The sequence below is a fragment of the Podarcis bocagei genome (genome assembly GCF_964188305.1).
Source record: "Podarcis bocagei genome assembly, chromosome: 4".
Taxonomy (NCBI): domain Eukaryota; kingdom Metazoa; phylum Chordata; class Lepidosauria; order Squamata; family Lacertidae; genus Podarcis; species Podarcis bocagei.
The window spans coordinates 52,931,604-52,946,036 of NC_138128.1; the positions used below are offsets into that span (position 1 = coordinate 52,931,604).

The 14,433-nt window shown below is 42.1% G+C and overlaps 1 protein-coding gene across 3 annotated transcripts in view; it reads left to right on the forward strand.

Annotated features, from left to right (window-relative positions):
* Positions 1-183: 183 nt before the first annotated feature.
* Positions 184-14,433, forward strand: part of FHIP2A (FHF complex subunit HOOK interacting protein 2A) — a 33,797-nt gene continuing 19,547 nt past the window's right edge. For 2 of the 3 annotated variants that reach the window (XR_014007842.1, XM_081192898.1), the window contains exons 1-7: positions 184-556; positions 6,239-6,317; positions 7,949-8,118; positions 9,011-9,115; positions 9,303-9,425; positions 10,424-10,462; positions 13,302-13,589. Coding sequence is in view for 2 of the 3 variants with exons in the window: in XM_081192898.1 (XP_081049024.1) it covers positions 512-556; positions 6,239-6,317; positions 7,949-8,118; positions 9,011-9,115; positions 9,303-9,425; positions 10,424-10,462; positions 13,302-13,589 (849 nt within the window). In the remaining variant the exon portion in view is untranslated. The remainder of the gene's footprint in view (positions 557-6,238; positions 6,318-7,948; positions 8,119-9,010; positions 9,116-9,302; positions 9,426-10,423; positions 10,463-13,301; positions 13,590-14,433) is intronic. The other variant, XM_081192899.1, reaches the window with a different exon arrangement.

The following is a 14,433-nucleotide window of genomic DNA, read 5'->3' on the forward strand; positions in this document are numbered from 1 at the left end:
GCCCTCCTCTTTCTCGCTTCCCTTCTCCTCAGCCCGCCTCCCTCTCCAGGGCTCTATCCTTTCGGGCCGCTCTCCGTTGTTTTTTCCCTCCCCGGGGCCGGATGCTTCCCGCCCCGCCCCCTACCTCCCCCGACACGGCGGCAGAGGCCTGACTGACTGCCTGCCAGACCGAAGGACACGCGCAGGCAGCTCCTCAGGCAGCGGCCCCTGTAGGCCGAGCAGCGGCGGCGGCAGGAGAGGGAGTAGCGGCGGCGGCGCCAGCAAAGGCAAGGCGCTCGGCTTCCGGGCGGCCCCGGTGGGTGTCGTTCTCCGTCCGCGCCACGGTGTCTCCTGAGGCGAAGGAGCGGGAAGAGAAGCGGAGAGAAGCAGCCGCCCCGCTTCGCTTCGGTAGCCGACCCGATCGCCGCGGCCAGGCCCCCCGCATGCAGTCCTCACCCTGGAGCGGCGGCGGCGGCGGATCGAGGAGCTCTCGCGATCCTCCCGGCAGAGGCTGCTCCAGTCCAGGGACAGGATGTTCTCCAAGTTCACCTCCATCCTGCAGCACGCCGTGGAGGCGGTAAGGCCACCGGCGGCGCCCGCCACGCAAGCCCGGGGATCCTGTTGGGCCTAAGATGGGGGACGCGCTTTTGGGGGGCCTCCTCGCGATCCCCCTCGCTTTGCTCTGCTGCCAGCTTCGTCCCTTTAACTGCCATGCCCTCCTTCCCTCCCTCCGACGCCGGATAGTTTTATTTCTGCCTTAGGACGAGGGGACGAGAGCTTGGCGAGACCCGAGTGGTTTGCTCTTTTCCTCCCAGTCTCCGGGTTGGGCGGGTTACGTGGCTCTGTCCTGTTTCTGGCTCAGTCGAAGCCTCTGGGCGATCACGAGTCGGGGCCCCGCAACGAAAGCCAGGAGCCTTCAAGTTCTTCGTTTATTTGCTAGTTAAGTTTGTATGCCGTCTTTCCAACAAAGGGTGCTCGGGGTGGCCAACTACAAATACGCATGCACACGTGTAATAAAATACACTGAAACTTTAGTACAGTAGTCTTTATTTATTTAACTATTTTTATCACCCTGTTCTTACGACATAAAAAGACTACCAGATCGGCTGTATAAATACATGGCAGTCCCTGTCCTCCAACTTAGTACAATCTAAAAAATATGGACACAAAAGGAAAACTGTTTGGTAGGGAGGAGGAAGTAAGTCAACTCCTTCAATCTCTTCTGCTGACCAGCTGGGATAGGAAACTCCAGGAGAAGAGGCAGGGGTATCTCCTCTGTTTCCTCCCATGGTGCATCTCTGATGTAAACAAATAAGCTGTAATGCAAAGTAAACAACATAAAATTAAGGCAGGGGGGGAACCCCCAAATCCCAAGGCTGTTTCCTTGCCTGAACAAGGGGGAGTTCTTGAAGGTGCCAATTGGGCAGGCTGACAGCTTGATACAGCTGCCTCCTGCCTGGGAAGCAAGAGCTTTGAAGCTGCATATTTCCAGTATAATTTTTTTTGTTGCCAGTGGATTTTTTGTGACAACATACCTGGTGAGTTAAATACAAGCTGCATTCATGTGTAGTTGTGTTTTAGGCTTGGTTTTTTTGTCCTTTTGGTTATTTTCTCCAGATTTTTTGTACTCCTGCAAACCTACATGCCAGTTGAGTTTGCTGATGTTTTCCTTTTGTGCAGAGGTAGTGCTGTTTTTGCTACATAAACATTGACACTCTAGCCTGAACATCAGAAATAGAGGGAGTGATAATGTCCTTCCCTTCTGTTTTATAGGCACATCTAAAATATGCCCCCCTAACCTTCTATCCTCTTAGGCATAGTTTCACTGGTGCTTTTGTATTAAAATTTCCTTCACAGCTGCTCCCTCCTGCTCCCACAGTGGACTGGCAAACAGGCTCCAAACAGTCAAATATTCCCTGTGTTCACTCCTGCAGCTTTATAAATGTGTTTTGAGAAATTTTCCCCAGTTTCCTAGAATATCCAGTGGGAGAGGGAGAGATTGATTGCATTCTGGAGTATCTGAAGTAATAAAAGTACCTCTGTGCTAATCGCTCATCAAAACCAGTTATCCCTGCAAATTGCCCCCAATTTGCACCTAGCATCCTTAATATTTGATTCTTCAGGGTTGAGTAGACATTTTTTAAATTGTCCATGAGGCATTATTGCAGTTGTGCCAGCTGGGCAGTGAGAGGCCTATCTAAGCCTTCTAGCATGCAGTATTAAAAACTATATTCTGTGTCATTTGGCTTAAATCGGGGCAGCTAAGCTCCTGCCTGCAGCCCTGCTTTCCCCCCCCCCCCCGACTTGATCAATTTTGGCAGTGGGTTTTTTTTAAAAAAAAGTTTACATGCTGCTGGTATGGGTAGATAGGTAATAATAATAATAATAATAATAATAATAATAATAATAATAATGTATTTATATCCCACCCTCCCCAGCCAAAGCCAGGCTCAGAGCAGCTAACAACAGTAAAATAATAATAAATGCCTCTGCCCACCACAGTGCCTTAATGGAAATGCAAATCACTGTTCATCAGATTGATCATTTGATCAATACTCTTTCTATACTCAAGGGCAATAATGCCCTTAGCATGCACCACCCAGAGGTTTGACCAAAGGTTAATGGGTTAACCACCCCTTGCCTAAGTAATGGAATAGTCCACTCAAGATACTTCGTATGCCAACACAATTCCACTCTTGGGGTAAAAGTTCAGTATAATTACTATTCTACCTTCCGTCAAGTAACTAGGTTATTCCAGCTGATTCTATGACCTGTGGCAAAAAAATTCCAAAGGTTGATTATACGTTTGTGCAAGGTAGGACTTGTCTTTGAGCAGGTGCATTGCCCTTTAATTTTCCTTAATGATTCCTTGTGTTAGCATTATGAGACGACTTGAAAATGATGCCTCTAGTGCTTTCTTTGCTCCTTGATGAATTTTAACATTCCACTCAATTTGTGTTCTGCCAACCATGTGTGTATGCCAACCACATGTTTATTAATGAATAATTTTATTCAATAAAAGGTATAAAAACCTAGTTTGTATTGCCTCCAACCATTCCTCTCAGCATCAGATCTCTATTGTCCTAATGTAAATTCCAATGGACTCCTTCTGAAAATATAGTACAAGTACATCTTTTTAATAAAGTAAATATTTCAAACATGCATATTATGCTGGTGCACGTCTCAGGTTGCTAGAATTGGCTGCAGCTACATTTATAGCGGGGAGGTAAACGGCATTTCCGTGTGCTGCGCTGGTGCTGGCTCGCCAGCGACAGCTTCATCATGCTGGCCACATGACCCGGAAGTGTCCTCAGACGGCGCCGGCTCACAGCCTCTAGAGCAGGATGAGCAAGCAACCCTAGAGTCGGACATGACTGGCCCGTACGGGCAGGGGTACCTTTACCTTTACATTGTGAATGTAGAATTGGTTATTGGCCTAGAAAAAAATATTTTAGTCAAATTACCAGTAATTAAATGTTTGAAACAATGGATTATATACTCCACAGATTTCACTAGTGAGGCCACAACCTTTTTTTGTAATTTTTATACTACTGATTTCTGATAGAATTCTAGATAGTGCAAGGTAAAATATTAGTAAAGCCTCAAAACTTCATTGCAGGAGTTTTTGAACTTTTATCCAACTAAGACATACAGTGGTACCTCAGGTTACATATGCTTCAGGTTACATACGCTTCAGGTTACACACTCCGCTAACCCAGAAATAGTGCTTCAGGTTAAGAACTTTGCTTCAGGATAAGAACAGAAATCGTGCTCTGGTGGCGCGGCGGCAGCAGGAGGTCCCATTAGCTGAAGTGGTGATTCAGGTTAAGAACAATTTCAGGTTAAGAACGGACCTCCGGAACCAATTAAGTACTTAACCCGAGGTACCACTGCACTCAAAATAAACCCATGAGATCAATGGAGTTAACTCTGTTAGTTTTAGTGGGTCTGTTGGATACAACTCATTGTTTTGGTTGGATACATGTATACCTAAAAAATTAGCCTGAATGTTATACAGTAGGCCCTTAATTTACACAAGGATTATTTTCCGGAGATTACACCTAAAGCCAACATTGTGTACAATCAAAGCCAATTGGGTTCAATGGCAGTTAGGATTGGCAAATTCATTTCCCCTGGAACCCTGCCCCCTTTTCACCCTCATATATATATATATATATATATATATATACCTATTTTATGCCATGCGTGTAAAGCTGAATATAAAGTTAAATGTGTGCAAGCTGCTGGTTTACCGTACTAGGGACATGATAGGGTTTGTGAAAGATTTGCACATCTTTGAGTCTGATAACATTGTGTAGCTTTATGTGCAGTCTTCTAAGTCAAGTCAGGTCCCAGCAGTACCTCACTGCTAAACAAGTGGAAAAAATAAATTTTGTGGTGTATACAAAGCAGGCCAAAGCCTGCAATTTGGCCCTGGCCTTTTAAACAGTGCTGAAGTCAATGAAATATAGTATCATGTTGAGTTTCGTATGTTTTTGTTGGTGTTCATTGCTGACGTTTTCTCACAAGGTCTGCAGAAGAGCTTTCGGTATAGTGTTGATCTATATTGGATGTTGTGTTCCGAGAAATTGAATTTGTTTAAAGGCACATTTGGCCTGGTGCACTGCATGTTGTCTTTCTTCTTAATTCTGAAGCTGATGAGTGCTGAAAGTAGTCACAGTTCTGTCTGTTTGTGTTAGTTTCAAAGATTCAAATGTTGGGGGGGAAATCATATGCATTTAACTCAGTGGGTATAGGTGTGCTTAAGTCAGTGGCTTGATTCGATGTACATAAATTGACTTATTTATGAAATCTGTTAATTTCAGTGGGTCTTCTTTGTGTGTGACATAGTTGAATATCACAGTCCGATCCCAAATCCACTTAATTGAAAATAAATCTCCTCAAAAGCTATAATCTCTAGTTCTATGGAAGTGTGCTTAGGATCAAGATTAAGAAATTTTTACAGATTTCAGAAATGTCTGACTTTAACTAGCTTAAAGTGACAATGATAACTGGTTTGGACTTCCTTTTAAATAATACTGCAATGCCAGTGCTTCCCCTTTGTCATTTCAAATATGTATATGCATATCAATATAATATCCAACAGCCTATTCTTTCCATAATTCATTTCTTTTTGCAAGTCACTCCTAGGAGTGTTGCCACTTCTCCATTTTCAGAATTGCCAGCCAAAAGTTGACAGAGAACATCAAATCAGGCATATGTCAAGTTTATTAAAAATGGCAGCCAGTCTGCTACAATATCAGAAGTAAAATCCTGCTGCCATTATTTTTGTTTCAAAAATATTTTAGAATATGTGATCAGAAATAGGTGTGCTATTATTTGTACTATTCAAAAATAAGAGAAAACTAGTAAAAGCTAGTTAGTTTATTCCCATTTTTCCATTATCATTAATAGGCGTATGTACTCCCTCTCAGGAAGAAAGGAAGGCCAATTTCCCAAGGAGTCAGCTGCCAGTTTAATTATTCATTTCATAAAATTTATAGACCACTTGATTGTAAAAAAAACAGCAACCCAAGGCAGTTTACAAAGCTGGTGAGCTGTCACACCAGACATTGTCCACTGTACACTCCCCATTTAATCAACACCCATTGTTCACTCCTCATTTCCAGAGGCCTAACTGAATTTGAGCCACACTTTATTACCTCATTGGCTACTACGGTAGCTGGGAGGAAGTAGCCAGGCATCTGGTTGGCCACTGCGAGAACAGTTTGCTGGACTAGATGGGCCATTGGCATGATCCAACAAGCTCTTTCTTTCTTCTTATCTTTTTACATTCTTCTTGTTAATGACAATGCGATACCATAATAAAGATTAAAAATCTTTATTAAAATCAAATTACCCTTTATTGGCAAAGGTGCTCATTTGGGGCTCTGTACCAATAAGGCAAGAATGCAGAACTGGGGAACCTTCTGGGAGTTTCATGTCAGTAGTGGGACATGACATTGTCACACTTGCAACACAAAAGCAAGAGGTTTCTATACACAAACTCCATTCACCATCCAGGCATTATCACAGAGCGGGGCCAGTGAAGGGTGTGGCACAAGAAAGGGGCAAGGCCTAGGAAGAGTCCTGAGGGCCACATTCAGCCTCCAGCCTGAGGTTCTCCACTCCTGCTACCCCCCAGAAGAGAAAATGGCCCCCCTGCCCCTGTTTGAAATTATTGTGTTTGCAACTATGTTTTCCTAAAGACTAACATTTAGGAAATGTCCTTTGTCTGCTTTTTATTTCTTTCCTGCAGCTTGCGCCATCCCTTCCATTACAAGAAGACTTTGTTTTCCACTGGAAGGCGATTACCCATTACTACATAGAGACATCAGGTAAGAGGCATTTATTTGCAACTTCAGCACACAATTCTGCAGATGGGAGTACTGTTTGTTACTTAAAAGTAATGATCTGGGAAATAATAAAATTAAGCCGGGAAATAGCTGGTGGGACCTGAATGTTATACTTCACAATAACTTTCAGAACGTATTCAGTGCTGTCATCACAGAGATTCAAAGTCTTTAGATGTTGCAATTCATTCCTGTTTGCTTTGTAATGATAGTTGTTTGTAGACAGTTGCATAAGAGGGAATAGCAAACTTGCTACTGGATTATTTATACTCTTGCCACATAGTAGTATAAATTGTTTCCAAATTCATTATATAAAATTACTTCGCACACCAGTTTGCTGATAAATGCAGTAGAGACCAGTTAAGTTTCTTCACAACATTAAAACTTCCTCTCCCAAATAACACATTGGAAGTCTATACTGTATGTAGCTTCAGATTATCCTCCAGCATTTTGTGTCAAGTGTTACATTGTTTCTGTCCTTTTTGTAAAGTTATAGTCCTGCATAGTTATATAAAATACCAAGTAGGAACTCAATTCAGGCAGGGTCATCCCCCTTAACTTGAACAAGAAACACAACTCCACACATTCAAAGCTTAGCTGAAGTAACAAATATGTTTGTGATTTTTCTCTTTCTTCTATTACATGAGAAGTCAAGGGAATTCACACAACCCACAGCCATAAATTGGAAGAATGTGGGTGGGGCCATGTGGGCCAGCCACACAGCCAACCCACTCTCTGACAATGTGCCATAGCTGCCTCCCCACTTCCCAATCTTTGATCAGTTAAAAGGGACTCTGTGTACGTACATCAGTATGAGTATAGAACAGAGCGATAGTGCTGTGGAGCCACAACATTAACCTCCCATCACAGCATTGCTACCACTTACCAAGCAGGTTAAGGAAGCAATAAGGTCAGGCTGTGTGCATGCACTGATAGGGAATGCCTCATTGTCTCTGTTGGTGTATCCATAACCCTAACCTTACCCATTTTGGTAAGCAGAAGCCATACTGCTACGGGGTGGGTATTGTTGGTGTAGAGGACCTCCATGTGATTGGGCCAGATTCCCCTTTATATGGAATAGTTCTGCAAGCATACTAATGTATGCGCATAGAGCTCTATCATATTGCCGGGGGGGGGGGAGGGAACAGAGAGCTGGTGTAGCCCACACAGCCACACAAGCCCTCTTTGCATTCATTCAACAAGGGGCAGAGTTGTCAAACTCCCGTCAGCCAGAATAGGAAAAGTCAAATGAAAATATGTTTGAGTGTATGATCTTCATTGTAAGTATTTAACTTTTATGCGGTGGCCCCCCACTTGTGGAATGCTCTCCCTAGGGAGGCTTGCCTGGTGTCTTCTTTACATATCTTTAGGTGCCGGGCAAAAACATTCCTCTTCTTCCAGACATTTGGCTAATTAAACAATGTATGGCCTTTTAAACTGGGGGGTTGGTATTGTTTTCATTTGTTGCTATGGTATGTATTTTTGTGTTTTTATATTGTTAATGCCCTGTGATCCTCAGATGAGGGGCAGTGTAGCAATTTAATAAATAGTAGTAGTAATAGTAGTAATAACAACTGAGACTGGACACTCTATTTTAATGGAACCTGTTTCTCTAGATGACAAAGCTCCTGTGACTGATACCAACATTCCCTCTCACCTGGAGCAGATGTTGGATATTTTAGTTCAGGAAGAAAATGAGAGGGAGTCTGGCGAAACAGGACCTTGTATGGAATATCTACTGCATCATAAGATCCTAGAGACTTTGTACACCTTGGGCAAGGCTGATGTAAGTATAGCTCCATTGCAGAAAGCTCAGATCCTGTGACTGGATATAATCATGTGTACTTAGTTTGTGCTGTTTCAGTAATCGAAATTTTGACTTATCATATTTTTGCAGTACCTTTGAGAACGAAATAGTGTTGTATTACGATTGGTGAAGAAATGCTGCTGTTGAATGTATGGGGTCATGGAAAGATCCTGGCAGTTGGGCAGATTGGAAGCTATTTTGATTGAGTAGTAGCTGAACATTTTCCAAATACATTGTATCCCTCTTCACTTGAGAGAAAACAACAACACTCCAAGGGTTGAAACTGCTGTAGAAAGCATGCACACATAATCTTTTCAAGGTTCTCCATCTACACACACACACACACAGAGAGAGAGAGAGAGAGAGAGAGAGAGAGAGAGAGACAAAAACACACACAAAGACCACACCCATTTGGGTGTGAGAGACTACTGCTAGACATAAAAGAATGGACACTTTTATATCTTTGCGTTTATTTGTGTGCTGGTTTCCCATAAAACCTAAAGCTGCTTGCAGTATATTGTATGAACTATAAGTGTAACACAAACTAAACAACTGCAAATGTTTGCTACAGATCTAAAACAAGTGCATAGGATCTTAGTCTATGCTAGTTTGAGATGCTAAATTAACTGCATAATGTGCACTATAAAGGTCAGACCTTCTTAAGACCTTCAAGTATAGGGCGGTATACAAATAAAATTAAAGATATAATTGGTCTAAGTGTTGTACCAAATCTCTGTATTGTAAAATGGATGAGATATTGGATGCATTTAATGTGTTTGTTACTAAACTAATGTTTCTAGACACCTTGTTGGTTTTGTTTGCCAGTTTCCACATTATGTATATTTCATGTTTATTGTATCTCTTTTTCTAGTGTCCTCCAGGCATGAAACAGCAGGTTTTATCCTTTTATACAAAGCTGCTGGGAAGAATACAACAGCCTCTTCTCCCACACATAAATGTACACAGACCTGTGCAGGTACTAAACTCTCTTTTTAAAGGAACACATTTTAATGATGTCTCCCAGATTATTGGGTGTAATATTTCAGTTTTGTTGCTTTAAGATCTTAGAAAGCAAAATTCAACAATGTATCCCGATATGGGCATTTTTATTGGGGTTTTATTTTCTTTAGTAGTACTATTAATAATAATATTCTCTTGAACAGAAATTAATCAGACTTTGTGGGGAAGTTCTGGCAACACCCACAGAAAATGAAGAAATCCAGTTTCTCTGTACAGTGTGTGCAAAGCTGAAACAAGATCCATACTTGGTTAACTTCTTCCTTGAGGTAGGTAGATCACACTGTTTGTTAACTGGGGTTTCTTTTCCACCATAAAGGGAAATGAGTTAGGTATCTGTCAGGATCAGAGGGGCAGGGAATAAAGCCTTTTGATTCCTGGAAGCTACTTCTAACCTGCTACTGGCTCCTGAGCCTTCCCCATCTGTTGCTTGTATGTTTCCAAGTTCTTTTGCAATTGCCGGGGATAGAAACTGCTTTTCAAAAGAGAGTTGAAGTTATCGGGAAGAACTTTCTTGACAGTAAGAGCTGTTCAACAGACTTCCATAAGAAGTAATGAACCCACCTTCCTTGCAGATTTTTAAGCAGAGGTTGGATGACCACCTGCCATGGAGGCTTTAGTTGAGATTCCTGCATTGCAGGGGGCTGGACTTAGATGATCCCTTCCAAAACTACAATTCTATGATTCTGTGACTTGTGCCAGAAACCAGATTGTGTGTTTCTGTGGTGATATTACAGAAGCATATAAATTGTATTTTAATATTTTGTTGGAAGCTACCCAGAGTAGCTGGGGAAACCCAGCCAGATGGGCGGGGTATAAATAAATTATTATTATTATTATTATTATTATTATTATTATTATTATTATTATTATTATTATCTACACAACAGTGCTGCATTTTTATATTTATTCTCTTCCCCTCTCCTTATTATTATTAATCTAATGAACTAAGTAATTATTCCTATGCCAAGTATATTTCTTTATGCTTCTTATTTTATCAGTTAGCGTTCTCTGGTGGAGATTTGCTTTTTGTTGTTGTTACCATCTCTGGAAGATTTTATTTATCTGGCATTCTTTTCTTAATCAGAGGAGATGCTTTCTGTATTTTCCCCTCTTCCACATAGAGAGATGTACAGTCCCTTCCTGTTAAATTTGGCAAACTGTTGCTTGTTCTTGCTATCCCCAGTGGTCTGGGAGTGAAGTCCCTTGATGGTGGTGATCTTGATTCTGAAAATATGGAGCTTATTTCATTAAACTTTCCTATTAGGTGATACAAGACCCTGTCCTACATACTTCCAGGAGGCAGGTGAGCAGGTGGGCTTCAGAACTGCATGGACAGACCAGTGGATTTTGTCTGTTTTGCGGAGCTAGATGCAAAAGCTCTTTTCTTTGAAATTCACTAACCCTGTAAAACGGAGAGAAAATGTGCCCTGTAGGGTTACGTGAATTAAGTATCATGTTTAAATTGGGTCTCTGGAGCAGCATGATATCATGTTAGCACCCTAGAAATCCACAGCTCTGGCACATGCTTCACCGGTGTGCTAACGCTGCATACCGTACTTTTCGTCCCATAGGACGCTCCGTCCCATAGGACGCACCTAGTTTTTTTTTGGGGGGGGAAGGAAATTTCCCCCCCTTTATTTCCCCCCCAAAACCAGGTCGGGGAAACCGAACCAGGTCGAGGAACAGCGGGATGGTGGCGATGCGCCTCCCTGCTGTCCCCAAGCTTGTGGGGCTGGCCGATGTCTGACCGGCGCGTGGGGCGCTCTGCTTCAGGGCGCCCCTCACGCCGGGCGGCAGGCTGCTATCCGCAGTGTGGGGAGCCCCCCGGGGAACTCCTGCAGGGCTCCCCACGCTGCGGATGTCTGTCCGGCACGTGGGGCGGACTCCCGCAGGGCTGCCTAGGCTGCAGGTGTCTTCCTGAAGCCTGGAGAGCGAGAGGGGTCGGTGCGCACCGACCCCTCTCGCTCTCCAAGCTTCAGCGAAAGCCTGCATTCACCCCATAGGACGCACCCAGATTTCCCCTTCATTTTTGGAGGGGAAAAAGTGCGTCCTATAGGGCGAAAAATACGGTATGTAGGAACTAGCATACAAACAATAGCACAATTTAAGCATCCTGCTGGCTGTATGCAACCCCTCATAGATTACACTACTTTTACATAGCCTTGTCAGGTAGGAACTAAATTTAACCCATGTGGAAACTAGGCTGGTTAGCAGAGAAGGTGTAGAGTCTGCAGGTCTTCTCTATGCATATTTAGTTGTCACACCTCCTCCTCTCCCCCCCCCCCATCTTTATATTGGGAACCATTCAATTATATTATATTACATTATAAAATAAATTACATTCAAGAGCTGGAAGATTGTTTTCTGTGATGCATGGCATGTTGCATGTCTTTCCAGCAGTTTTCAGGAATAAAAGTGAAGACTGACAGTAAAACATTTCTTAAGGCTCAGGGATAGTTATGTACATAATAGATGGTTATACACGCTTATTTTAATAAAGGATTGCCATTCTATTGCTTATAGGTACTGTAGGATATGCAATTTCTTCATCTTTAGGGAATTAACTGTGTGCTCATACTTTCCCCCATCTATTATAAAGACTGATACTTTGAATCCATATGCTCTGAAGGTCTTTCTAAACATCTGAAACTGATTTATAGGCAGGGGTGCAATTCTTCCATTTCAAGAAGAATGTGAAGTGAGGAACATGGATCCCCAGGGAATGGTGTCAAGATCTTGTTAAGATGGCAGGTGCAGATTTCCTGAGAATAACTGCTGATTCTTAGAACAGCTTTTGTTTTTCTTAGACATATGCAGCTCAGAAGCATGGTTAGATTGGAATCTGAAACTGTGTTTCCAGAACCACAGAGATAAGGTGGATTGGGGTCTTGACCTGAAAATTCACATTTTCCATTAAATGCATTTGTGTCAAAAGGTTGTCTGTATATAGTAAATGTGACATTCGTACTGAAGATTGAACAAATCAAATGACATCCACTTACTTCAGTCGCTTGATAGAATAAGGAAAGGCAATTTTTTGCACACTTATTGAACTGACTAATACAGAAGTTGGTGTAAAAGGCAAATGTTAAATAATGGCTCCAGCTAGTGGGTTGACTGAGGTTCCTTTTTTATAATTTCTGTAAAGCCTGGTATGTAGGATTTGTGCAGCATGGTTGTTAAAGTAGTCATGTACTTGTCCAACTCTTGACCATTAAGAGTAATATATCATCTGCCAACGTGTCATCTATCAATGGTCCTAGTATTATGAATGATATGTGTTTTATCTAGAAACCAAGAAACAGAAGAAGTAAGCCATGGTGGATAAATAGTCATTTTTTGCAAGGAAAAATTAATTCAAAGATAGAGTGTAATAAATCAAAAGATAATGGCCGATGAAATTCAGCCCAAGATATAAAATGATAATTTACAGGGTTGCCAGTTACTTAAACTTTGTCAAAGGCAGTTTAAATCCAGAACTTCAGCATCTAGATGAGATCTACAATGACCATTAAGATTTCGAAGCTACCCAGTTCTGGCTGAGGTGAATGACTTCTCAGAAACTCAAATTCCGTTTTCAAACCCTGAGAGTCTTGGGGACAATCGTCACATATACAGTGGTGCCTCGCAAGACAAAAATAATCCGTTCCGCGAGTCTCTTTGTCTAGCGGTTTTTTCGTCTTGCGAAGCAACCCTATCAGCGGCTTAGCACTATTAGCGGCTTAGCGGCTATTAAAGGCTTAGCGGCTATTAAAGAAAAAGGGGGGAAAGCGAAAAAAATCGCAAGACGTTTTCGTCTTGCGAAGCAAGCCCATAGGGAAATTCGTCTTGTGAAGCGCATCGAAAAACGGAAAACCCTTTCGTCTAGCGGGTTTTTCGTCTTGCGAGGCATTCGTCTTGCGTGGCACCACTGTACATGTTTTAGTGATTAAGAAGTTGAGCTACTCTAATCAGTTTCTTTGATGAGACAGCACTCCAGCTATCTGTTTCTTTTTCTGTTTTGTTTTTACTTTGTTTTGTTTAACCCTCCTTGTGTTTGTGCCTGCTTTATTTGGAAGCCTTGTATTTTGCTGTGTTTTCAGCTTCAGTGCAGGCGCCATTTTTATCTTTGTAATTCTCTTTCTGGATGTAACCCTCTTCAGAGCAAGCTAAAGGGGCTGGCTTCAAAAGGCACAGCAAGCTTAATTACAGCAGACATGCTAAAAGGCCAAGATTCGGTGGTGACAGATACAGGACAGTCTGTTCAGCCTGGAGAGACATCAAGTGGAGCGGATCAAGCAGAGAGCGCAAATGACCTTCCTCAGCAGGCAGATGACCTGTCCACAAGTCTAGATGAATTAAACGTCCCTTTGTCCCCTGAGGCTTTGGCTGCCCATCCACATGGGGACTATAATTTGGTGGATTCTCTACTCAATCTCACCAAAAGCCCGGTGAGTGACTGGCAGAATTGTTTTTTATTTCAGGTGGGCATATTGGGGGGGGGGGCGCAAGGCTTTTTATTGATTAATCGGAAAGAATGGAAGGAATTATCAGCTGAGAGAGGCACCGAAGGCCTCTAAATACACCATCAGCTTCCCCAAACACACATTTTTAATTCAGTGAATATACTTAAAATAGCATTATGGTAAATGTGGTGGGTGTGTTTTTCTACTCTTCTAGCACATACATAATAAATGTTGCTTGGTGTGAAATTATCTGGTTTTGGGAAAATACTTCCCTGCCAGTTGTAAAATGTAATGCTCCCCCCTCCCCACTGCCCTGCTAAACATCCCAGCCTGGTAAGATGAGGACAGAACCTTGTATTGCAGGCTTCAAATGTTCAGAAAAACAGTATCATTAGTATCACCAAAATTGTGAGGTGAACTTTTATTTTTATTTAGTATACCTTTTGTATGTCCTGTAGTCCTGTGAGCTGATCTTCTACAGAAACTGATGTTTGTCAGCATAGTTTATTTGGGGATTGTTTCATTGGGTCACTGAACTGTTGTCACTTTTCCTCCTTACTGTTATAATGCTTGCAGATTTATTTTTAACTGTCGCTCACAGGCTGTTAATAACTTGGTCATGGTCATGCCAAAAGTTGCTTAGTCTTCTTCTAAATAGTGTCTACTGAAATAAATCAAACATATTGTTTTCGAAAGGGCCTTAGTGGAGATAAGGAAACTACAGCAATAAAACAACTTTGTCAATTCATTAGGATATATTATTATATATCTGTAATAATAGCCACGTGAACCCTAATGTTCTTCCTCCCCTATTTGAACTTGAAACTTA